We start from the raw sequence: 25154 nt of genomic DNA on the forward strand, positions 1-25154 counted from the left end.
AACTTGACAGGAAATTTTATCAAAAAAAATATATAATCTTAGATTAAAAATATAAAATATATCAAGATATTTTAAAATTTTATAACATTAAACGTGTCATATAAAATATTAAAGTTAAATAATTGCTCAAATAAATTAAAACATAGGCTTATTAAGATTCCAATCAATCACCTGGTCATGGTGTGGGGTCCAGCCGCATTAGCCAATTATTGGTTTTTTCAACATTTGCTGCACCATTATTCAATTATTGTTTTTCAACAATTGTTGCATGCAATTGTCGATGATTGGCAGCAAAAGTTGAGAAACACAACTTTCGGTGAGTGTTGAAATTTATTACAAATTTCTTCTATAAAAGAAGCTTATGAGCTCATTTGAAACATATCAATTCACAGAGAAAGAAACATATAGAGAGTTGTGAGGTTTTCATAGACTATATCAGAAAAATAGTCTGTGAAGAAAAATAGAGTGTGAGTAATATTTTAGTAAGGTGAAAAATTAAAAGAGTGTTATTCCTTTTGAGTATGTAGTAGTCACTTTGAGTATTGTATTCGTGACTATACGGTGTAAAATTCCTTACTATAGTGATATCAGTTGCTCCTCTTAGCCCGTGGCTTTTCCCTTATTTAGAAGGGTTTCCACGTAAAAAAATTTATGTCATTATTTTCTCATTTTATTTTCATTATTTTGACCATATATATTTTTGTGTTAGTCCGAGTTTTCCGAACACATGGTACTCCACTTATTTCAATTTACATGACACGCGTTTTTTTTAGTTAATCCCAAGAAAATTTCATCTTTTTATAATTAAAACTAATTTAATTGTAAATTTTCACGATCTTCTTAATAAAATAATTTATATAGCCATAAATATCTAAAAAAATGTTTTAGACTATAAATTATCAAAGTCTTTTAAAAAAAATTTAAGCCAAGTCAAATAACTTCGTGATTTGCAATTATTATCTAATATACATGATTTGCACATGGTCGTAAGTGAAGTCAACAAAAAAAATGTACTCCAAATAATTTTTATCATCTGACTTTTAAATTTCAACTTCAAATAGCACATAAATAAGTGTGGCGGGAAATATTAATTGAATTGAGCACGTCTCAACTGATTTGCCAAGATTTATAATGTCAATAGAAAAATGCATTCACGTTTATTTGACAGCTACTAATTTGTAGGAATTAAGCATATCTTATTAAATTTAGGTAAAAATAGATAAAATTACAAGTTTAGAAATTAATATTAATCAATATTTTAAAAATGTACACGAAAAAAGATGTTCAGAAATTATTGTTTTATTGAATTTCATTGAAGATCTAGGGTCATCGAAGAGGCTAAGATCCACTGGCTTAAAAATGATCTTTAACAGCAATATCTTAAATTGCCATTGAATATGTTCTTTTAACGGCAATGAACACTCTTTCTATATGTCCCTAAAGTCTTTAGCGACATTGGATCCAATGACAATTAACTAATGCCGATAAAAGTTTGAACACTCTTTGTTAATGTGTATATTTATTGCCGCTAAAAGATATTTGTGATAGTGAGAAAATGGTCAAGTACACTCTTTAACTTTGTAAATCAAAGTGGATATATCCCTTATTTAAAAAATACGTCCTTCACGCAAAGGTGCAAATTTATCATTTTCGTTAATGGGAATATTTACTGAATTAAAATAAATTTTAATTCACCGCTCTTTTACTCGGTAATAAAATGAGTGTGACTCATATCTAAATAAAATAGGGATTGAGTTATTTTTGTTGGGTTAAATAGAGATAAAAATAAATTGATTAGGTAACATTTTAAAGTTGCATAATATTTTTGAAATTAAAATTTAATTTTAAGATTTTCAATAATTCAATTTGTTAGTGAAAAAACAAATATGCATCAATCTAACATAGATATATATGTATTATTTATTAGACGTAAGAGTAGATATACATCAATTTTTTAACGAAGCTTCAAATTGCAATACATTTATGCCTTTGCCCTTAAAAGTAAAATATAAAAATTGTTTAAAAAGGTACAATTAATAAAGTGTTCAGATAGAAGTCATTTTTATATATGTTTTCAAAATTAAGGGTAAGATTATAAGAAAGTTTTGGGGGCCACATTTTTGGTGAAGATGTAAAATAGCTAATCAAAGATAAGATATGCAAAATGGCAATTTGATCAAAAAAACAACTATATATGTTTATATGACAGCAATAGAAGATTCACATTAAGGCAATCAATAATTAATGATATAGGTTTTACCACACTATCCCTTATTAAATGATATCTTAAAAAATAATTTAAAAAATAAGTATTTATATTTGATGTTAAAACATAGAAAAAAAATTATTGTCTTTTCTTAATATGACAAAAATGACAATAAAATATGAAAATATATTTTTAGAATAAGTGACAACTAAAAGTGAATGGAGGAAATAACAAATAAGTATGGTTGAAAAAATTGATTAGATTGAGCGTCTCAATATTTGTCGAGACTTGTAAGATAATTTGATGTGAAGAAAAATAATTTGCAAAAGGAAAATTGGAAATTCAAGTTTTATTTGAAGATCTTTTATCTATTAATTTTTTTTGAATAACGGCTTTTAAATAGATCTATAAGTGAGTAGTGAAGAATAAAGAAGGAGATTAGGTAAATGACAACAAAATACACTAAGTTATGTTGGGATTAGTTATGATGGGATAAGTTGTGTTGGGATTATTTTTTATTGAGTGTTTGGTTTGTTTTATTCAAAATAATAAATTTTAAGAACAATTTATTTGTTTACAAAAATACCCTTCATTAATGTAAAAAGTGATATAACAAAAGGGTTGAAAGAGACATTTTTGTCATTTACCTATTTTATCCCGGGATAAGTTATCCCGGGATTACTATACCACCCCAAGAGAGGGATAACTTATCCCGGTATTAATTATTAATCCCGGGATAAGTTATCCCGAACTTGCCAACCAAACAACAAAATAAGCGGTACTATAATTTAATCCCGGGACTATTTGGTATTATCCCTCACACCAAACGACCCCTAATGTTTATTTGAAAGTTACTAATTTGCAGGAATTGAGCATATTTTTCTAAATCTAAGTAAAATAGATAAAGCACAAGTAACATATTATTATTAATTAAATAAGAATTATCAAAGAGGCTAATAAAAAATAAGGAAAAAAATTAAATATAATTCTTAGCTTTACGAATTAAAATGAATATACTTAAGTCATATGCGGCCCCTTAAAGTGGTCTGCATATTTCACTTAGACACCTCAATTTAGCTTCATACCTATTGAACACTTTATATGTTCAGAAATGGTTCCTATTAGACACAAAATGCTTACATGGCAAAAAATATGTATTTCACGGTCCTTAAGCGTGTGAAACCATTGAAAATGATTTTCTTTTTTTTTCCCCAACTAATAAACCTAAATTAATAATCACATCCTTCCACTGAAGTCTACCCTCTCAATACTAACAACCATCATGAACACTCCGGCCATTTACCTTACTATAAAACAACACTTTTAAATGAAAACCCCTCTTGGGTACTTAACAATCAACAGTAATAAACTTTACAACTCAACCCAGGTGTAAGTCCTTTCAAATGCATTGATCATTTCTCACCTTGCCAACTCATACCTTGACAACATATATCACCATGAATGTAAACTTACAATGAAAAAAATATGAATTGTAAATTCAATTGTATAACACAATCCCCTTAACTATCAACATTAGCTTATACGTTGAAGATTTTTATGAATTCATGGATCTTCGCTTATCATTGATCGTCTCTCCATCGATCTGACATACCTTTCGCTAAAAATTCAATCGTACTCATTACTAAACTCAAGCAAAAACAAAAGCATTTATCATCACACTCGAGCTAATGTATGTACACTCATTTCTCAAGTCTTTTCCAATAGTTTTTAACCAATTTGATGGACTTGTGACACTGTTACCATAGCCACAACAAAACGAATGAAATCACGCGTCTTTGAACCCAATTATATACCCCTTTGAAGATACCTCTTTAGCCTTTGCAATCAAATAAAATATTATTGCTCTCGCCTCTCTCTAAAGGTTGTACTACATCCCACTATTTTCTTTTTATTATGATTCTAGCTCTTTAGAACTCCATTCGAGTGGTGTCCCACCATCTCTTAAAACTTTCCATACAACCACGTTACTCACCAAGTATTAGAAAATCACAACCTTAGATACTCGCAAGTCGTAATTACTAAACAAAATTCGATTAACCAACAATCTTATTATATAGTTGCATCCCATCACAATCCATCACGAACTCTTATTACCATTACGCTTAGTCAGCCTTGACTATCACCTACGAAGTCAACTTTTTCATCAACATGACACCTCAAACTCAGGTATACTCATCAAATTCAAATGACCAACTCAATTTTTATACGCACTTTTTTACTAAAATACTTCAATATCCTTCACCCAAGTATACTTAATGGAACTTTCCTTATCCATAAGCTTGTTATTCCGGTAGCAATCCACTCTTTTATGGCTTAAGATAAAGTCATTGGTCCTCGTACTACCCTATTTTTTCTTAACAAACAAGACAGGAGTACCCCACGGGGAAGCACTAGGATGAATGCAACTTTTATCAAGAAGCTCTTGAATTTGAGCTTTAAGCTCTCAGATTTGAGCTTTAAGCTCTCTCAATTCTGCCAGAGCCATGCGATAAGGAGGAATAGAGAAAGGGCGAGTGCCAATTTCCAAGTTAATGCAAAAATATATATCTCTATCCGAAGGCATACCAGGAAAATCAGTAGGAAACACTTCTCTAAATTCTGACACCACATGAAATAGACTCAATAGAGGGAGACTCAACCTCAACATCCCAAATATGAGCTAAATAAGCCAAACAATCCTGCCCCACCAGTTTCTTACCCCGTACGAAAGATATGACCTTACCTGACTTAGGCTTGTACCCCCTTCCCATTCTAACCTTTCCCTACCCGGGATCTCTAGAGTTACCGACTTAGCATTACCATTAAGCACAACATAATAAAGGGACAACCAAGTCATGCCTAAGATTATATCAAGTCAGTCATATCCAGCATAACCAATCAACCCAAGTCTGAAAATCCATAAACACAATAGGACAACACAATGTACATGAGTGACTATGACCGATTTTTCAACTGGGTAAAAACATGGATGGGGGTATCAAGTATATCACAAATCATATCAAATTAGGAGGCAAATCACATGGACACATAATAATAAGTAGAACCCGAATCAAACAACACATTAGTCATCCGGTCACAAACGATAACAATACTTGTGATCACTGCATCAGACCCTCAGTCTCGGTCTTGCCCGGAAGGGCATAAAACTGAGCCATGTCATCTTGACGGGCAACCTCCTTGCCTGACTGCACTACTCCTCTACCTGCATTACCATTTCCCCGGCCTCCACGACCTCGCTTATTTCCTCATCGTTCGCCCAGGTTCTCCCCAATTTTAACACACTTAATAACTTAACCAAGTAAACATTATTGTTGTTGAAGCAGTCGTATCATGACCCTCATTGATATACAATCCATCCAGGAAATCATATTATAGCTTCTAACCTTAATTGGGATAACTTAATTTCATCATTCGCTAAACAACCCATACATGTTATGTCAACAATACTAAATGCATTTTCCAAAGTAATGGTGTTCATTATCTAGCCGTCCTTTACCAAAACTTCTTGAATGTTGTCACTTATAAACTTGAATCTACAAATCTGACCTTAATCCTTTCATTAGTGACAATAGTAGCTAGCGAGCCCCACAAGACTCTTAATTTCAGTCACAAAACTAGGTAGGACCCAATTCCTGACTGCTTCAATCTTTTGGGGATCTACCATTACCCCTTCCCTTGAAAGTACATGCCCCAAAAAGGCAACCGAAGTCAATCAAAATTCATACTTAGAAAATTTTACATACAACTTTTGTTTCCCAAGAACACCCAGAATAATACGAAGATGGTCGGCATGCTCTTCCTCACTTTTCGAATAAACCAAAATGTCATCAATAAATACTATAACAAACGAATCACGAAATGGTTTGACCACACCATTCATCAAACTCACGAAAGTTGCAGGCGCATTTGTCAACCCAAACGACATAACTAGAATTCATAGTGCCCATAGCGGTTCCTAAATGTCGTTTTTGGTATATCCCCAGGCCTAATCTTTAACTGATGATAGCCAGACCTTAGATCAATCTTAAAGAAAACTGATGCACCCTGCAACGGGTCAAAAGATCATTTATCTTAGGCAGTGGATACTTGTTCCGAATGGTGACCCTATTCAACTGTCGGTAGTCTATACACATCATGTCTTGTTAGTGATGGTGTTACCATTTTTGTTGCTCTAGCTTAGACCATAGAGTGAAAGAGGAGAGATACCAATTTGTATCACCCAGAGACCAATTAGATTCAAGTCATAACACGAAAGAGTAGAAATAATTGAGTTTTTCCTAAAGTCCTATAGCCTCTCAAAGAAAAGTACGAACGTCTTCGTACTGTTCCGCAAGACTCTACTAGATTAGTTTTGGTATAATGAGATCAACGAACCTAGGGCTCTAATACCAACTTTGTCACGATCCAGACCGTCATGATTAACACCCATACTAATCCTCCGGTGGGAGAACCATTACTACAACCCGACAAAGCAACTTAACCAAAACTAGGCATTTAAAGATACGAAAGCAAGTTTAAATGACCAAAAGAAATACGAAGTTCCCGTAAACTCCAAAGTTTAAACAAATAACTAACCAAACTAATACGGAAGTCTTAACCCTTAGAACCTGAAAGTCATTATACCAAAACATCTAAAGTGCAACAAGTCTAAGAAAAAAGGGTACAACCCTGAACTAACATAACCAAGCCTATTTAAACAGTCTGAGTCCAAAAGAATGGACTAAACGAAATTGAAGGATCCATGGCAGCCTGGAAGAAGTGGTTCACCCCTGAATCCGGTCTCAATCATTGATCTCCTAGTTGAGGTCTATCAATAGCCGTCTGAAGATGCTCTATACTCAACAAAGAACGAGCAAGTGCAGTATCAGTACATAACCACAGTGTACTGGTAGGATCACACAGCTATTCCAGTAAACGCAACATGTATAAGCTGTCACACCAAAGTAAACATGACATGCACAGAATATATACACAATGGTTATCATTTTAGAGCAACATACAGTCTTCCAATATCAATCATCATTAGATATGAACGCAATCATCACAAGTAGATACACAACACAATTCAATGGTCCTCTCATGGAACCCATACCCAAATTGTTAGTGTACCGGTACGTGGTACCCGATTCAAGTTAGTGTGCCGGACGTGACACCTGATCTCATATATGCGCCGGAATGTGGCACTCGATCCAAGTTAGTGTGTTGGAACGTAACACTTGATCCAATCAAAAAGCCACAATCACAATTACACTCATATGTACATTCTCATAATCATACAATCAAATGTTAATTCATGGCATACATTTGTTCATTCATACTTATTTCATTAGGTTTGATCAACAATGCTACATTCGTATACATTCATGCTTTACAATGAAGCAATTACCAACACATATCACATAAACATGAAATCACAACCATTATTTACCTCGAACAAAGCTTGAACCCTCCTAAGAAACTTGATTCTTCCCTTTTCGAATTCTTTCCTCTTGTTTTTGGTCTACAAACAATCATAATAATGTGATGATCAATAAACAAGACCTAATTACCCGGATTATAACCAATAACATCAATCTTAGGCCAAACCATTGATCATAAGGTGCAGCTAGGGCTTTCACCATTAATTGCAGGTCAAAACCTTCCCCCCAATAATAATTGTCCAAGAATCTAAGTTCTACGGATCGAAAAACGGATTAGGGGAGTAAAAATATTACCTTTAGCACCAAATTTCATGGAAAACTGTCAAGAAATCGCATGGGGTCGTCTCCCAACTCTTAAGAATGAAGTTTGCAGAATAATGACCTTTTTGGGGTTTATTTCTGACTTAAGTCACGACTATCCCGCCACAGCGAGACCCAACCTGCCACAGCGGCCCCACCTTGGCGAAATAAATCCTACCCTAGCGGCTTACACGGAGATAGAGAGTCGGAATTAGAGTTTCAAATCCTCATTTTACAACACACCTTCAACCCATAACGTTCAAAAGTTACCTATTCACGCTAAGACCAGTTTCGAGAGTTCTACTCACCCGAATTCAATCCCTAAAGTCGTACGGGTTCCTTAACGTCTTAGCTATCCACTCATGTGATCAAATTCATAATTAGGTCTCTCATTCGTTCCTAGATTTCCCTAGACCTCATTGACTTCAATTTCGTCGAAATCTGGACTAGGTTAGAAAATTCCAAGTTACTATCCAAAAAGTTTTCTGACCCAAAAATTTTCCCCGTTGGCTTTCCATAACGACGGGAACAGGTCGTTACAACAAACCAATAAAAAAATTATTCTACTTATAAATTAATAAAGTTAAATAAAAATCAATAAAATACAAAGATTAAAAAATAAAATATTACATATATATAAAAATGTTATATAGATGAAGGATTAAAAACGACAAGGGTAGGATAGACAAGATAAAGAGGAGAAAATGATTATTTCTCAAAGTTGAAAAGGAAATTTGAATTTTAAACCAAAGTTCGGAAATGTAAATTATTTTCACTCTTACAAAAGTCACTTAATTGGAGACAAGATCTTAAGAAGATTTAATAACACTTCTCTAGAAAGAAAAGTACTGCTTCCCTCGATTTCAATTTAAGTATCTTAATTTAATTGAACACAAAATTTAAGAAAAAAAAGGATTTTAACTTTTAAGTTTTATAGTTTTAAATTGAAGATGTTTATAGTGATTTAAATCTTATAATATTAGGGTGTTGATTGAAAACTTACTAAATATAAAAGAAGAAAAAAATTAAGAAACTTAAATTGAGATAGAGAAAAAGCTATTTCTTTTTAAGATTTGAGGTGTTCGATAGGAAAGAAGAAGTTCTTTAAGTAATTTTTCTTCTCTCACCTTTTCTACAAAAGCTGAAGTAAAGATTAAAAAATTACTTTTTTCAAGATAAAAATATTTTTTTCACTAATTTTTATGACAAATGCTACTCCTTGTGATTTCAGAAAGCATATCAACCATTACAAATTACAACATTGTTACCTTCACCTTTTTCACCATATTTCTTTCTTCCTTATCTCTCAAAACTCATCAAATTAAATCTCAAACAAAAGAAGAAACATTTGATTAAAGAAAATTCAAAAAAGCATTTAGAGTATCACTTAATAAATGATTTAAAACCAATTTTCAAAATAATATCAATTTAAAGTAAATCTGTACATGTATTTCCTTTCACATAATCTGATATTGCTTAAAATTACATTTTTCAAAAGATTGGCCAAATAAAGTTATTTTTGTAAACACTAATAACAACATTTCTCAAATGATTTTGATCAAACACAGATGATTGAAAAAAACATTTAGAGTATCTCTTAATTAATAAATTATTTAAAACCAAATTTTCAAAATAATATCAATTTAAAGTAAATCTGTAAGGGTGTTTTCTTATTCGTAATCTAGTGCTTAAAATTATTTCTTGATTTTTCCAAAGATTGGCCAAATAAAACTATTTGTGTAACACTAATATAATATTTCTCAAATGATTTGATCAAACACAAACGATTACACTGTGTGAATATAAAACACTTAAAATAATACATTTTGAAAAATTGACTAGACATACTCTTATTAGAGAAAAACAGTGCAAAACATAAATATTCCTTCTAAAATAGTCAATGTTGTGATACTTCATATAGTTGAACTCATTAATGCTCTCAAATTGGCGTTAATTAGCTGAATATCTAGAAAACTAAAAGCTTAAAACAGTTAGAAATATTCAACTTTGGCTTGAAAGTATAGTCAAGTCTATAAGATGTTTCGTTTTAAATACATTTTCAATTTGTACGTACACATGAATCATGCTAATTTTAAGTTCTGAATTAATGAGATTATTTTAATAACTAATAATATAGGGACTCTTTAATGACATTATTAAGAAAAAAAGAAATAAATTAATACCGTTAGCTCACGAGGTTATCAATTTATTAATTACTAGGTTAATTAAGGCGAAATTACAATACAAGTTACAAGTGTGACCGAACTCAATAACTTTAATTAAAATTGTATTTGTCTTTAAAAATTATTAATTAAATATGTATAAATTTTTAATATAACCATAAATTTTATATTTTGATTTCCCACTGGTTATGTCGACAATGTGTGCATGCATGACGATGCGGACAATTTGTAAGGGCTAGTAGGTATTAATTAGTTAGACAGAGTGCAGCGACCAGGAAAAGCATAGTCTCTTTAAAAATCATCATAGCTGATAAAATGTATAAATATATTGCTAGCGCGTAATGGCTTAACTTGACGTAGCTTAAATTGTTGCACCGTGTAATTGGCTCTATAATGTAAATAATGAATATGTTTTGTGGTGTTAATATAATTATTTTTGACTGATTAAAAAAAATTGTATAACTTATCCATATAAATATAGTCGATTATATCTATAGATTCACCCTAATTAAGTACTCTCTAATGTCCTCCTTTTTGAAGTAGACGTACCCTATTACTCCCTCCGTTTCACAAAGAATAGCCTCATTTCCTTTTGAGTCTGTTTCATAAAGAATAACCTCTTTCCTTTTTTGGCAATACTTTAACTTCAGTTTTCCACATGACATGTTTAAGGCCACAAGATTAAAGGGCATTTTGGTACATTTGACATAACTTCAATTTTGAACCACAAGATTTAAAAGTCTTCTTTCTTTTCTTAAACTCCTTTCCAAGTCAAACTAGAACATTCTTTTTGAAACAGAGGGAGTATAATTTTACTGATCAGTAAATTAGAGATGATAAAAGTAGCTTATGAAATTATAATTTATCGAAATTTGAATTAATTATTGACCCACTTATTATTTATTAGTTCATGCTAATTCATCAAATTTGTACGATGTCTAAATAAATTGATCCACGAAAAATTTTGTCAGAATATTTTTTTTTTATTTGATATGTTATATTAACAATATATGAAGAAAAAAATTATTAGCTACTTAAAAAATTATAAAAGAACAAATAAATTGATAAAAACTTAGTAATAGTTGGACTAGTTGGATTTTGACTCACTTTTTAATCCATTTCAGCTTAAATAACTTTATAAAAAGTCAATAACTCACATATTTATTAACTCAATTCATTCTAATCCACTAAATTCAACCCAACCGGCGTTTGACACCTATATTGATCACTTTGCATTTTCAAGTCTTAGTGAAAATAACAAACCAAAAAATAACACCCATTTCGAAATGTAACTTGTTTTTTTCTGTTACAGTTTTATGTAGAAAGACGGGCCATGATTAGTAAGAAAAATTAAAAGTTTTGGAGAAATAATTTGAATTCCTACCCCTAAAACATTGTAAATTAAACATAGCGTACTAATATCATAATACGCCCTTTTTGGTGGATAAAATAATAGCCTTAATAAATCATTCACAAAGAGAACCTTCCATAATTTATAAATACAAAATTATTCATAATAGAATAAGACAATAGAACTTCAAAAAACAATTAAACCACATGTCCCACACCAAAGTCAAAATCCAAAGCGCCGTGCTAACGCGGTTAGTACACTATAGTCATATACCAAATATTTCTGTATTTAAATACTCCCATCTCACACCACATTTTCATCATCAATAATTAATCTTCCAATTTAATTAAGTTTCCAAAAAATGTCTCCAAATTCCTCCATGACTGAATCTAGAGATCAAGTTCGCCCTCTAGCACTTGCATCCCACCGTATATACGTAGAAAACGAACAAGGAATTGATTCCACATCCGTATGTAGTATGGAGTTAGCAAAAAAACAACGTCGTAGAAGGTGCATCAAAAATCCTAACGCGGTCTCTGCAGATATCTCTATCAAAAATCCTAACGCGGTCTCGTTCAAATTTAACCATGCAACCACTAGCCTGATCTACGATGACAGGGTCATCGTAGAAGTCTTAACGCCATCGGCTAATGCTAGGGCTCGGAGGACGTTCAGGATGATTGTGAATGTCACAGTTTTGGCTGACAAATTATCAGGCATTCCTAGGCTAGCAAGTGATTTAATGGTAGGGGAATTGCCTATGAGTATGTCCACAAGTATTAATGGAAGAGTCAAGATATTGAGTATTAAGAAGAGTGTTGGTATACAAATGAATTGTAGTATGGTAGTTGTTTTACAAACGCAAGATGTTAAGGATTGGATTGCAAAAGGAAAATTTCTCTCTAGCTTCGATTGTGTTACTAATCTTTTGGAATTTAAAAGGAGTGATTTTGATTTGATATATATATTGTGTGTAGGGTATGTTAAAGTAAGGAATATTCAAGTTGGAAGTTACTCTAAATCGAACTTTTGTGACATTACAATTCGAATTATATATGGTACTCCATATTTAGTTGAGATTATTTGTGGTATGTAAAGACTTGTATGGCATAGTTCAATAGTTCTTTAATTTGTTTGAAAGTAATTTGTGTTAAGAGTATAGTGTGGAAGATAATGTAGGGAAAAGGTTATTTTGGTTTACTTTGTACTGGAATTAATTAATCAATTTCGTTTTATTTAGAGAATTACCAAATGGCTTCCATTGTTGTAGACGAATTTCATTTATGTTGCACGAATCTTAATTAGTCAGAGCTTCAATAAAAATAGTGCTCATCGGATGAAAAATCAAAAGAAAAAAATGTATTCATAATTTGATTAAAATTAAGACGCTCAAAGAAATAAATGGAATGTTTTTTTTTTATGACAAGGAAAATCCGCAACCGCTACCCTTTGGATGCGCACGGGATAAAATTCCAGGTCCCGAATCGGGTATCGAAATGGGGTCCCAGAATGGGGTCTCAAATCGAATGTCGGAATCGGATCTCGGGTCAGATCTCTCAGACCGGGTCTCGGGTCGGGTTGGGTTTCGGGGTCTGAGCCATGTTCAAAAGTTGAATCCTTAGTCAAATGTTGGGGTCGGGAGTCGAGGGTGGGGTTGGGTCTCGAGTCTCGTCAAGTGTTTTTAATTCACCAATCATACACTAGAAAATATTCTCCACTCACCAATAGGGGTGTGCATCGGTCGGTTCGGTTTTATGTATTATCGATTCAGTTTATTAGTTTTCGGTTTTGAAATACTCTAAACCAATAACCAAACCAATAAAATATTTTTATCGGTTTCAATCTAACCAATAAAAAATGCTTTTAAAACAAATATATGACTTCTCCAATAATTTGATCTGACAAGACAATAATGCAACTTTATAAAACGCTCATAAGGCAGAAACAATAATAACTAACATTAAGAGAACTATACAAGTACATAAAGAGAAATTATGAGGAATAAGTTTCTTACTTTAGATTTCAATGCTTTTTATAGTATAAAATTGTGAACTCAAAATCACTGTAAAGTGTAAATTGATGGCTAAAAAACAAAGTCAATAGCCTGTAAAGTATTAACATTAATATTTAATATTTACAAAGGTAACATAGTAAATTACTACTCATAATTTAATGGATTATCGATTTATCCAATAATTGTATATCAAAAAATCAAAACTGATCCGATAACCCAATAATAACCCCGTTAACTCACCAACCAAACATGAGAAAATAAGTTAGAAACCAACTTTTCCAAAAAAAAAAAAACATTTTCCTTCCTACCAAACACACCACCCAAATTAGTGTTTTAGCTTCTTTAAAAAAATAAACTCATCATGTCATTAAATTTCTCTGGAAAAATACAAAATCCAGTTAAGATGTCCATTAGAGTGAAATGACTTTTAAAATACAAAATAAACATAAATAATTTTAATGATCAATTACCACAGGCTAAACGACCAGGCAATCAACTCAAAATTATCATCCCTGTATTTTGATTGTCGTGAAACATGGAATATGTAATTTCCAGATGTGTTACTAGTAGAAAAAACAGGAATTTGTGTAAGCAATTTGGAAGGGAAAACACTAATTTTATTTTATTTTTTAAAAAAAAGAAAGAGCAGCAATTAGAAGAGCAAAAAAAATACTTTAAAAAAAAAAGGAGCAACAAATTTTTATTTTTTATCTTTTTAAGAAAAAAATGAAGAAGGTAGTATACACCCAATTAAAACACGACATGTGGTATATGGGTACTAATCTAATTTCTATGTCCAACCAAAACCCTCCTCCGTAAGTGCTAAACCCTGCCTGCCTCCATTGCAGTCACCTCTTTCTGTTTTTCAGGTTCGTTTTTTTTTACTCTTTCTTCTTCCTTTAATTGCTCTATCATGTCCATAACATTAAACCCTTTTCTATATACATTCGACTGAGTATGTCCATCATATAATTCCACCCACTACTTTCTTGATTTTGTAGCAAATCATATAATCATATTTGGTTGCTGTAGCCTAGAAGCTGTTTTAACTCCGACCATAGTTAGTTTCAAGTTTAGATTAAAAAAGAGGGTTTTAATTGTCACAAAGAATTAATATACCCCAACCCCAACTCCTAATTGATTACTGGTACGGTTGCGCTTTTTCTAATTTGGAGTAAATCAATGATGGGGCTTTAGCATAATTTCATATTATAGGGGTTAAAAGGAAAGGCCTTGAGAAAGAAAAGGTTTCTTTATTTCTTGTTTGTAAAGCAAAGTGGAGGTTGTGTATTAGGGTACAAGCTTAGTAAGGGTAGAGTTTTGTCTAGTCTTGTGAAAGTTTAGGCTTGTTAGTGCCTATCGTAGTACTACTCGTACTACCCTTGTAGTTCTTGCCATATGTAGGTATTGTTTTTTTTCTTCTTGTAGACTTTACACTGTTTTTCTTATTAACTACTATGCTTTATTCATTGTTTTCTTCTTTCTTGACTACGGTTTGATGCACTTGAGCAGAGCGTCTTTCGGAAACAGTCTATCTACCTCCTTGAGGTAGTGGTAAGGTCTACGTATATTCTACCTTCCCCAGACCTCACTTAGTGGAATTTCACTAGACATGTTGTTGTAAAGCAAAGTAATCGACTTTATGGTTGTATTCATGAATTTCTCTATATTCTGATTATTCTCTTGTATCAAAAGTTACTATTGTCAACTCCAACTAGTTTGTGATTAAGGACAATTGATTAGTAGTAGGGATGTTGTTCTATTTTTTCAATTTGGAGTAAATGAATGATAAGGTTGGCCAAATCGCTTGTGTCTCTAATTTTGCATATCTAATTCAGTAGGTGTTTTCTTTCTATAGGTCAAAAGAAAAAGGAAAAAGAATGTATCTTTTTGTAGCAAAATAATAGACTATGTATGCTAGGTTCATGGATTTCTCTGTATTACTTGCAGTTGAGTTATAAAAGGTGGAAGAAAATGATAAAAAGGCGATTTTACAAGCTTGAACATGGTGATAGAGATGCTCCTTCGCAGTCCTCGTCATCCTCCGACTCTGAATTTGAGGCAGAGGAAACAGAAGACGAAGAGGAGGAGGAGGAAGAGGAAGAGCAGGATGACAATGAAGTAAAGGAAGAGGATGATGGTGTTGCTCATCTGACAGGAGGAAATGAATCTTCTTCGGGTATGTTTAACCTGATGATCTGCAGTTGCTCCTTGTCTGTATTGTTTGCTGACAGTTTATTACTTAGAGGGTATTTCAAGAAATGGGAATTCTCTGAAGCTTTTGTTTGATATCTTGATTAGGGAAACTTTGTCGGGTATCTTTAGACAATTCTTGATTTTAAAAGCTATCAGCACGCCTAAGTTACAGTCTCTATTAAGTTATAAATTTTCCCACAAAGCCCATTCTCGCACCCATAAATCTACATTGAGGTTTACTTGTGAGCATCAAAATTGGGTTACGTGTGGGAGGATGTTGAATTATAAATTGTCGACATGCATTGAAAAGTGGATTCCAATGGAGTTTGGGTGTTGGGCCACTCCATAATTCAATCACTATCCTCATGGTAGATAACAGATTTTCTCCTCCTCGTTTTCATTTGCTGCAGGATATGAGAGTGAAGATAGCTCTTTCAATGAAGTTAATCTTAACTCATCAGGTTGGCTTTAGTCTGTTGTCACAAATTTTCGCTAGTTGAATCTCATGGGAGTTTTCTGCTTGAAAATCCTACTTCTGTATACTATAAGTATTTGTGTTGGCACTAATCCACATACAAGGAAGGTATATTTATAAAGAATAAAAATGGAAGCTGCCATATTTCCCCATTCCTTATTTGTAGGATTAACTTTGTATACACTGCTTCCAAACGCTTACTGTTTATTAATCGGGTAATCATTTGATTGAGGAAGATTAACAATTTGACACATTACACTGTGAACGTGGATTTACATCTAGCCAAGGAGTAAGGTGAAATTCCGTCACTCCATTTGAGGAAAAGAAGAAATGAAGTGAAGTTCGATGCTATATGTCTAACTTATTGGGAGCTGCAGCCCTACTAATTTATTACTAGTCTGGAAGCTACAGCTTTTGAGTTGTAATATGGAACTTGAACTTTCTGCTCAATTTATGTATTGGAAATTCCATGAAATCAGAGATGTCAGTTCTTTTCTTTTGATTGATAATTCTTCATGGAGAGATGATCATATCTTAAAGATTTGGCTTTAGTGTTCATCGTAGCCATTCTCTCCCTCTGGAGTTTTAAGGCTTATTGTTGACTAATTTTGGGAAGACTGCATTCATATTTTATTTAGTATCTTCTGCACATCGTTGTGGCATCTGGTAATTATTATAACTATCACGTCGATGAATTTAATAATGGAAACATAATTTTAGATTTCTTGATGTTTATTTGAATGCCAATACACTTTTTAAAACTGATGAGAACTATTTTTGCTGGTATTTCAAGATGGAAACTGAAAGATCTTTTTGAACTATGATTTTCTTATCGTAATTTATATGTTAGGCTAAGTGTTTAATTCTAAGTCTTCTCTAAAATTACCACTGATAGGTCTTCCTATGAGTGATGAAGATGTTACAACTCTAAAGGACAACAAGTTTGATGGTGAAAGTTATTTGTCTGAAAAGGTCATTGCAGAATCAGATATTATGCAGAATAGTTCTATTCCCGAAGAGGATGAAATTCCAAGTGATGCTTCAGATTATGTCTTGAAATGTAAATCAGTTTATAAGTGCAGGCTGTGTCCTAGAATCGTCTGCTTGACTGTTCAGACTCTAATTGCTCACCTTAAATCCAAAGTAAGCATTCAGCGTCATTGTTTTCATTTTCCAGTTGTCACTAAACTTACTTCTTCAGATCATATTCCACATAAATTTTGTAGTGCTAACACATCCCCGTTACTAGTGCATGGACTGCTACCTGCAATCTTGTTCTTTCCATGTTAAAGAATCTTAAATGCATGTTAACTTATGCACATGATTTGGACCTGCTGTGACTGATCTAACCTAAGTATCCGTATTTCTTACAGAGGCATGCCCGCTCTATAAAGCTGTTGAAAGAAGGGAGGCTTAAACTTATGCTTAATGAAGACGGAAGAATTGAGGGAGAAATTCATCCTGAGGCGGAGGATAGCCCAGTTAGAGAACAGGTTTGTCCATTTTCATTTGACTGCATGAAGAATTTTTTTGACTTAGTGAAAAAGCCTGATATCATCATAAGTTGCTTACAATCATAAATTATGAATGATAATAGAATCCTTCAGCATCAAAGAAGAAAAGCAAAGGACTGAAGAGGCAACTCAGGGAGAAGAAGTATAAGGTACATGCTAAGTTCTGGTCCTGATAGCCCATGTTTACTCGTATAATACCTCGTTAAGTCAAATAAGAATTTTAAATTTACTGCAGAATAAGGAAAACTTTTTGCCTGTGGAGAATACTGTAGAGTCGAGAAGGAACCGTTCCAGGAAGAGGCAGAAAAACAAGTGAAGAACATAGTTAGATCTCGCTTATATGCATTGAGCAGGAATCTTTTCTACGAGAAATTAGAAGCAAAAGGAACTACATGTCTGATAGGGGCTGGAATTAGTTGTGTTTGCCCAACGGTGTCATCCAAAATATCACATTCCTTTTTTAAAGTTTTGATCTGAGAGAGCAATTTTGTACTTGGATGTTGGATCTAAAGCTTTGTTTTACTAGTTAGTGCATGACAAAGATATGACATGCATTTCAAAACCTTTTGGCAAATCTGTTCTGTAAAAAATTATATTTCTGTGAAGATGTTCAGACTACATTGACAGAAACAACCCGCTCCCCTTTTTTTTTTATTTCTGCAAGGACAAACTATAAACCTTTCTTCTACTGCTTACCTTTGAAGGTATGCTTGCTGTGTTATTGGTTAGATTTTTTGTTTGTTGGGTGTATCACGTGAGATTTGCTTGTAGAATTTGAGGAATTCTGCTAGACTACCTCTTTCATTGCCTTCAAAATCATGCAAGAGCCATAATATTTTCGAAGTGGCTGAGAGTGCAATGGAAACCATCATATTACCATATGCTCATGCTGTTGTGATTTGGCAATATCTTGCTTCTAATTTGTATCAGTAAGCAAACTGAGTATACATCAGTAAGGAAAATGGTTCTAATTTGTATCAGTGTGCAGATGACCAGCATACATCAAAATAAAAGAAAATGTAACGGCACCATAAATGGTGCAGTTCATCATAAATTGACACCATCAACATAATGTGATTCAGTAGCCAAAAATTTGATAAATGCATAAAATATTCCCTGCCTGTTTAAAACCTCACGATTCTATTACTTACAGAACTAAAATCAACGATTTTCTAAACTCACATTTTGGAGTACACTGTAAAGCTAAAGATGGTGCCATATAAAGCAGAGGTTTCGACACCATTCCTCCAAACAACCATGTTAAGAGCCACAAAATGCAACGCGTGTTCATACGCAGTTTCACATAGCTCCACTGAGAAAGACGAAGACACCACAAAAAGAGGTTAATGATCATGTATTAGGATTTAGGATGAGATGATGGCCCAACAGAATGATGTTAAACTAAAAGATTAGGAGTTAGGCAAAAAGTTAACATCCTTCCACAGTTAGGCCCCACCCTTCATCTGATCCATTCTTAGTTGAAGGTAGTCACTCTTCATTCCCATCTGCTTTAGCCGTGTTATCATCAGGTGGAGGGGCAGCACCTTGCTCTCCAGTCTCGCTGTTTTCGGGGTGAAAATTGATAGGGAACTTTGTTACTCTAGGTTTGTCTGTTAGTATGTTCCTTTGAAGCATGTCAATTTTAACCGTTTGGGGAGGTTGTTGTCTCAAATTCTCATCATTGTAATCATTGTTCACATAGTAGCCAATTCGTACAAATTCTTGACCCATATAGGAACAGGTCAAAAGGAGCACAGTGACACCAAGTATATCTTCAGCACGAATTTGGGCAGGATCTGGAGGGTCCGCCTAGTAATAGAACAAGGAAAACATTACACAAATCCAATCAGCAGAAAGGCATTAGACCTAGTAAAACTTAATTAACTTGTCAAGCCACGACATGATACCTGCAGTACAAAGCGGAAACCTCCAACATTGACAGGACCAACAAACACACTTTCTAGTAGTTGGTCATATGTATCATCCTCAGCAGATCCAACATAGATGAGTTTCCATTCCAAATCTACATGCACATTAAGGCAAAAGAAACTAAGTAAAGCTGTTAAATTAACAAACATATAAATACTACCTATTTGAAAAGAAAAGAGCAACATGTCTTTAGTTGCTTAAATTTAGATACACTCTAGAACAACGTCTCGCAGAAAAAAGGTCAATTTGATGGGAGCATTTCTGTGTGACTGTCAAAGAATGGACCTATGTATCTTTACTGGGAAAGGATTTACAGTTCAAAGATGATTCTCTAGAATTTCAGTCCCAAAAAAGAGAAAATGAACAAAAAAATACTACCTTTTTTTTAGCAAGTCGCCATTAGGGATTACACAATTACCACTTAAGGCCTCAAAATTCATTGGGGTAGTCATTGGATCTGAATTTCATTCAAATTGTGCCATACCACATGAAAGAAACAATCTGAATTTCCAAGGTATGCATATGAAATAAAAACTCCATAATAGCAGTTAACTCTGTTCCTCGAAACAATCTTTTGTATGCCATAAATAAAGTGTCCTTGAAGAAGAATAAATGAAGAAGGATTTTTTTCCAGTTACTTCTCAAAACTCACAGAAGTATTCATATTGTCAACAAATATGACAGTTAATTGAGAAAACCTCGCCTCTAGAAAATTTAGAATCAGTAAGCAGTTCAGGTGGAATAGAAGTTTCCCTACCAATTGCTAAACTATTAAGTACATTCCCTTCCAAAGCCAACATCCTAAAGAATCTATATAGTTAAGACACATGACCAAAGAGAAACTACAGAGATAAGTTCATTAATTCTATGTTTTACCCTGCAGAAACGAAAGAGGAGCATAGGATGCTATTACAATAACAGATGTCACATGGTACTAAACATTTTGTCAAGAGTTTTTCACCATTAGTAGTATTGTAAGTACTCTCGCAATAGATCATGAAATATTTTTATGAAAATAGTAGTTTATATCTAACATTCTCAACGTGAAATCTGAACTATAAAGTTGGGCTTTCTTCAGGCTGGTGCTAGAACTAACAACACTGACACCACTACCCTCACCTTAAACCAACTTCAAACTGCTTTTGTGTTACATGTAAATGGTATAAATTAGATCATCTAGCAATAGGGAGTAATTGCAAACAAAATAAAATGCAGAGGCACGCAAGAAGCAGCACATGCTTCAGAAATCAAAATGTGGACAATATTCTACAACATATGACTTAGATAACTGAACTGCACAGAAAACTTTCAATTAATTGGTTTAAGGAACTGCTTTATTCAGCAACCGTAAGGATCCATGGAAAGTGAGGCGTAAGATTATGGTGCAACCTTATGGGAAATGGAAGAGGAAACATCCTGATATCATGTAATACATTTTATATCTGTTCTAGTAATAATTTAGCATGTATGTCTAGTAAAATTCATGAAACCATGACCTTCAGGAAATCTACAGCACAGTGTAGAGGTGGATCCATGATTTAAACTTGATATGTTAGACCTTTAAGGTTTCTTCGAACTTATCATTATACTTCTGAACTATGGGTTGGGTTCAAATCTATTTTGGTGAGATATTAGTGAGTTTTCTATGTGAGTTGGCGCTCCGCATCGAAAAACTGGGTTAAAATGAACCTGTTTCCTAAGATCTACATCGGCCACTGGCACATGTGTTCCTCTATCCAACTGGCTACTGATTAATAACCTGAAAAAAAAATACTTACACCACGCCCACTTCCATTCCATGAGTAATGCGAAGTTTCCTCAGAGATTCCTAATGTTTTACTGATTGTGGCACTAATGATCAAAGTTATTAAAGGCGAAAAGCGCAAAAAAGCTCTAAGGTCCATTGGACAGATAGCTATGATATATGAAGACAACTAGCTTAATTAAACGTTATCTCGTTAATATAAGTCAGAAATAGAACTGCATTAATCATATATATCAGGAATCCTTTACAAGCTCTCCAATAAAGTAAAAAAAATTAACACACTATAGGCACAATAACCATTTCATATCTACTTTTGGAATATTAGAAAAACAGAAATCTCGGATGTACAAATCTAAAGTTCTCCATTCTCTGCTATATTTACCTAGAAACAATTAATTTCTTTCAATTATCAACAGAGTCGATAACATTGTACTCTAACAAAATTGAGAGTCAAATTTCTGAATACAAAAGGCAATAACTAGCCACTAGGTCTTCGAGATGATACAAGCACAAACAGGAGTAAATTATAGCACAAAAGGATTTATGAAAAAAAGTTCGATAGATAGTAAACAATTCATTGATGATTAATTATCAACGAATTAAAGACATTGTAAACAACTTTCGTATATGACTAAACAAAACCCTAACCATATCTCCGAGAGGATATAATCAAAGAAAAAAAAAAAGAAAAATTATACTAATACAGATGGATTACAACAGAAAAAATGAAGTAAGAGAGATTAAGTCACCTTCTTTGAGAGCATTAACGCAGTCATAAGTGATTTCAAACTTCAGTGGCGAAAGGAACGACGATGGATTATTTAGCACGGTGATGTTTGTAACATTCACAGCACTCATGATTGCGTTATTCCAGCGGCTGAGCTCAAGTTAATTAGTGGTCTAAAGTTAAAAATAAATATTAAGTTTTAAATTATAAATTTTTTAGAAAAAAAATATCAAAAATATTTTTAAATTTGGCGTGAATTATTAATTTCATGACGAGAGGGAGTTGCTCGGACGGTAAGCACCCCTCACTTTCAACCCGAAGGTTGCGAGTTTGAGTCACCAAGGAGCAAAAGTGGTGGGAGCTCCTAGGGAGGGTAAAAAATAAAAATAAATAATTCTTTATTATTAATTTCATATTTGAACCTTTGTTTGGATGGTTATTACGTATTATTTCATAATATATTGTATTGTATACATAAATACACCTCTTTTACTTTGTTGAGATGATTGTTACATGTTATTTGATAATGTATCGTTAGAGCTGTCTAAAAGGATCGGTCCAGCCCCATTCGGCCCAAACCTTGCAAGCTAAGAAATTTGAAGGGCTGGGGTGGGCTGACCCTTCATTCAGAAGGGACTGAAAATGCCCAACCCAAACCTAGAAGGGCCGAGGGTTGGGGCGGGCTAGTCCTTTTTTTTTCTTTTCAAACTTATAATTCTATAACATCAAGAAAACGAGAAGATTTTCAAATCAAATATGGCAACAATGGTGTTGTTTTAATAACACTAGCAAAAAGTCTAGTGTAATAAGCATGTATCTCTCATACCAGATACGTGAGCGAGATAAGAGAGTGACAAGCAAGATTGGATGGAGGTGAGGGCACGAGATTTGTCTATGCATCATAGATACATGTGAATCTACTTGAATAGAGTGTATCTAGAAAGATTAACCTAATTTTGACTCCATATATTCCGAGATACATGTATCTGGACATACCAAAATTTGGTATGGTTCATAATATTACAACATAGCGTGTATTTAAGTAATTAGATTTTATACTAGTGAGCTTATTGTAAGTTACCCTTAAATAAAAAGTTTTGGCCTATAGGCCGACCCCGATCAAGCCTCAAGGACCAAGGGCTTGTAAGCCCTAGTTTCAAATGTGCTTGAGGTATATCTCAACCCTACCCTAATAACGGGTTGTGTTGGGTCGGCCCCATGGGCTAAGCCCATTTTGACGACTTTATGTATCATATTGTATTGTATAAATACACTCCTAAATTCTCGTCAAGTTTAGGAGTGCTTTTTCAACACGTCTCTTGATTTTTTTATTAAGATTTAAGAGTTTGAGACAACTTGTTATATCATGTGACAAATCAAGGTGTATCTAAGTTTTGTTAGTCAAGTACACGGATGTTTTTGAAACTGTCAATAGTCGGGGACAAACAAATAATTTGCGATATATATATATATTTAAAGTTTACTATTCTAGTTTTTAAAGAGATAAAATTGTTAATATATTTAAAATTATTTTTAAGATAAAAGTATTTTGTCCAATTTCGATTTGAGACAAAATTTTAAAAAGATATATGCTAAATTTTTTTTTAATCTTTTGGTCTTAAACAGAGAGACAAAAAGTACACTAATATTACAAACACAAGGGACTATTAGTGCTCCATATAAAACAACAAGGATGACTTTGAGTCTTAACCTAAAGATAATGAACTATTTTGGCTTAAGACTCAAAGTCATCCATAAATTTTCATTATGGAGCACTAATAGTCTCTTATGTTTGCAGTATTGGTGTATTTTAATCCAAAAAAATTACTTGGATGAGTACCTTTTAATAAATAATTACTGATTTTAGCAATATTTTTTATTTATTACCATTTATAGCAATACATAACAATATTATAATAAATCTGCAATATTTATTAAAGTGAATTATGTATGCAATATATATGTATTATAATTGTTTTAAAAATATATTACGTTTGGTAAGAAATTAACACATTGTATAAAAATATGTGATAAATGTATTATTTATCAATAAAATTTGTATTATATATGTTTAATAAAACTTGTATTATGTGTGTTTTATAAATTATTCTCTGTAAATATTAAAACTATATTATAAATGTATTAAAAATGATCAAGTGAAAAATATGTGATTGCTATAAATGATAAATATTTTTTTAATTAGTATATTTATGTAAATTTCCCTTTTAATCCTCGCCAAAACTTTTGCCTATCTTTTAATATCTATTTGTCCAAAATTTTATATATGAAGTGTTTAATCGTCTTTTTATATACTTAGATGAAATAATAATCTTATGTGAGAGAAGGTGAAAAGAGAAAATATTCTTTAATGTTTTGAAATAATCTTAAAAAAGGAATAAGATAAACAAATTGAAAGACACAAGATAATTTTTTTTATAAGTGATAAAGTTTACTATGTGATAATTCTCGCCATAAGATTTGGAGAAGAGAAAGTTAGAGAGATTTCGAAACTTACATGAAATTATTCGAAGTGATAAAACTGAAAAATTGCGAGAGAAAGGAACAATATGGAGGCAAATACAAAAAAGAGAGAGACGAAGCAGCTCAGTTTTGTGAAGGGGAAAGTAGAAATGGCCTAATCTTTGATTTGATGACCGGTTAATCTTGGAGCTACAGGGTATATCCGGTTTCATGTTTTGGCGGGAGTTTGGTTTATTTCGTTTGTGGATAATTGGAAGGCCCTTCAAAGCCCAAAGTTTAGTTATCCCTTTGGCATTACCGGAAAAAAGGCCAAATAAGTTTCGATACTAATTATTGGTTTACACAAATATCCCTTTAAGGTTTTCATTTTAAATTTGTCCCTATTTTTAAAGTTAGTGTGAATATAACTCTCGAAAATTAGAGTAAATTTTAGGTTTAGCAAATAGAAAAATTATATTTATATGTTATAACTATAGTTTGTATAATTGCGCTCCATAACAAATTTTATGATTACTATGACTATTAATCTGTATATTTCGGAATACATATACATAAAAATCTTTGTATATTTT

General features: G+C 32.8%; 2 protein-coding genes and 1 pseudogene across 2 annotated transcripts; 2 read left to right on the forward strand and 1 right to left on the reverse strand.

The window, feature by feature from the left end:
* The first annotated feature begins 11842 nt into the window (after positions 1 to 11842).
* LOC125840090 (uncharacterized) lies at positions 11843 to 12387 on the forward strand (annotated as a pseudogene).
* Positions 12388 to 14347: 1960 nt separating this feature from the next.
* LOC125840205 (ribosome quality control complex subunit 2) lies at positions 14348 to 18228 on the forward strand. The gene is made up of 7 exons (XM_049519169.1): positions 14348 to 14899; positions 15446 to 15674; positions 16102 to 16152; positions 17062 to 17309; positions 17540 to 17659; positions 17764 to 17829; positions 17916 to 18228. The coding sequence occupies exons 2-7, from the start codon at positions 15470 to 15472 to the stop codon at positions 17994 to 17996; spliced, it is 771 nt and encodes a 256-aa protein (XP_049375126.1). The 5' UTR covers positions 14348 to 14899; positions 15446 to 15469; the 3' UTR covers positions 17997 to 18228.
* A 778-nt stretch (positions 18229 to 19006) lies between these two features.
* On the reverse strand, positions 19007 to 22261 carry LOC125840208 (histone chaperone ASF1B-like). The gene is made up of 3 exons (XM_049519172.1): positions 22124 to 22261; positions 19588 to 19703; positions 19007 to 19489 (listed from the first exon to the last, which is right to left on the reverse strand). Exons 1-3 carry the CDS (start codon positions 22230 to 22232, stop codon positions 19169 to 19171), a joined length of 546 nt encoding a protein of 181 aa, XP_049375129.1. The 5' UTR covers positions 22233 to 22261; the 3' UTR covers positions 19007 to 19168.
* Positions 22262 to 25154: the final 2893 nt, after the last annotated feature.

The sequence above is a fragment of the Solanum verrucosum genome, unplaced genomic scaffold (assembly GCF_900185275.1).
Source record: "Solanum verrucosum unplaced genomic scaffold, falcon-dt-bn FXZP01000180.1, whole genome shotgun sequence".
Taxonomy (NCBI): domain Eukaryota; kingdom Viridiplantae; phylum Streptophyta; class Magnoliopsida; order Solanales; family Solanaceae; genus Solanum; species Solanum verrucosum.

Bases quoted from the DNA above. Each gene is read 5' to 3' on its own strand.
- LOC125840205 (XM_049519169.1), top strand. From the start codon at position 15,470: ATGATAAAAAGGCGATTTTACAAGCTTGAACATGGTGATAGAGATGCT. The intron at 16,153-17,061 runs GTTGGCTTTAGT...TACCACTGATAG, and splicing joins AGTTAATCTTAACTCATCAG to GTCTTCCTATGAGTGATGAA. The intron at 17,310-17,539 runs GTAAGCATTCAG...TATTTCTTACAG, and splicing joins TTGCTCACCTTAAATCCAAA to AGGCATGCCCGCTCTATAAA.
- LOC125840208 (XM_049519172.1), bottom strand. From the start codon at position 22,232: ATGAGTGCTGTGAATGTTACAAACATCACCGTGCTAAATAATCCATCG. The intron at 19,704-22,123 runs GTGACTTAATCT...ATGTGCATGTAG, and splicing joins CGTTAATGCTCTCAAAGAAG to ATTTGGAATGGAAACTCATC. The intron at 19,490-19,587 runs GTATCATGTCGT...TTCTATTACTAG, and splicing joins GTTTCCGCTTTGTACTGCAG to GCGGACCCTCCAGATCCTGC.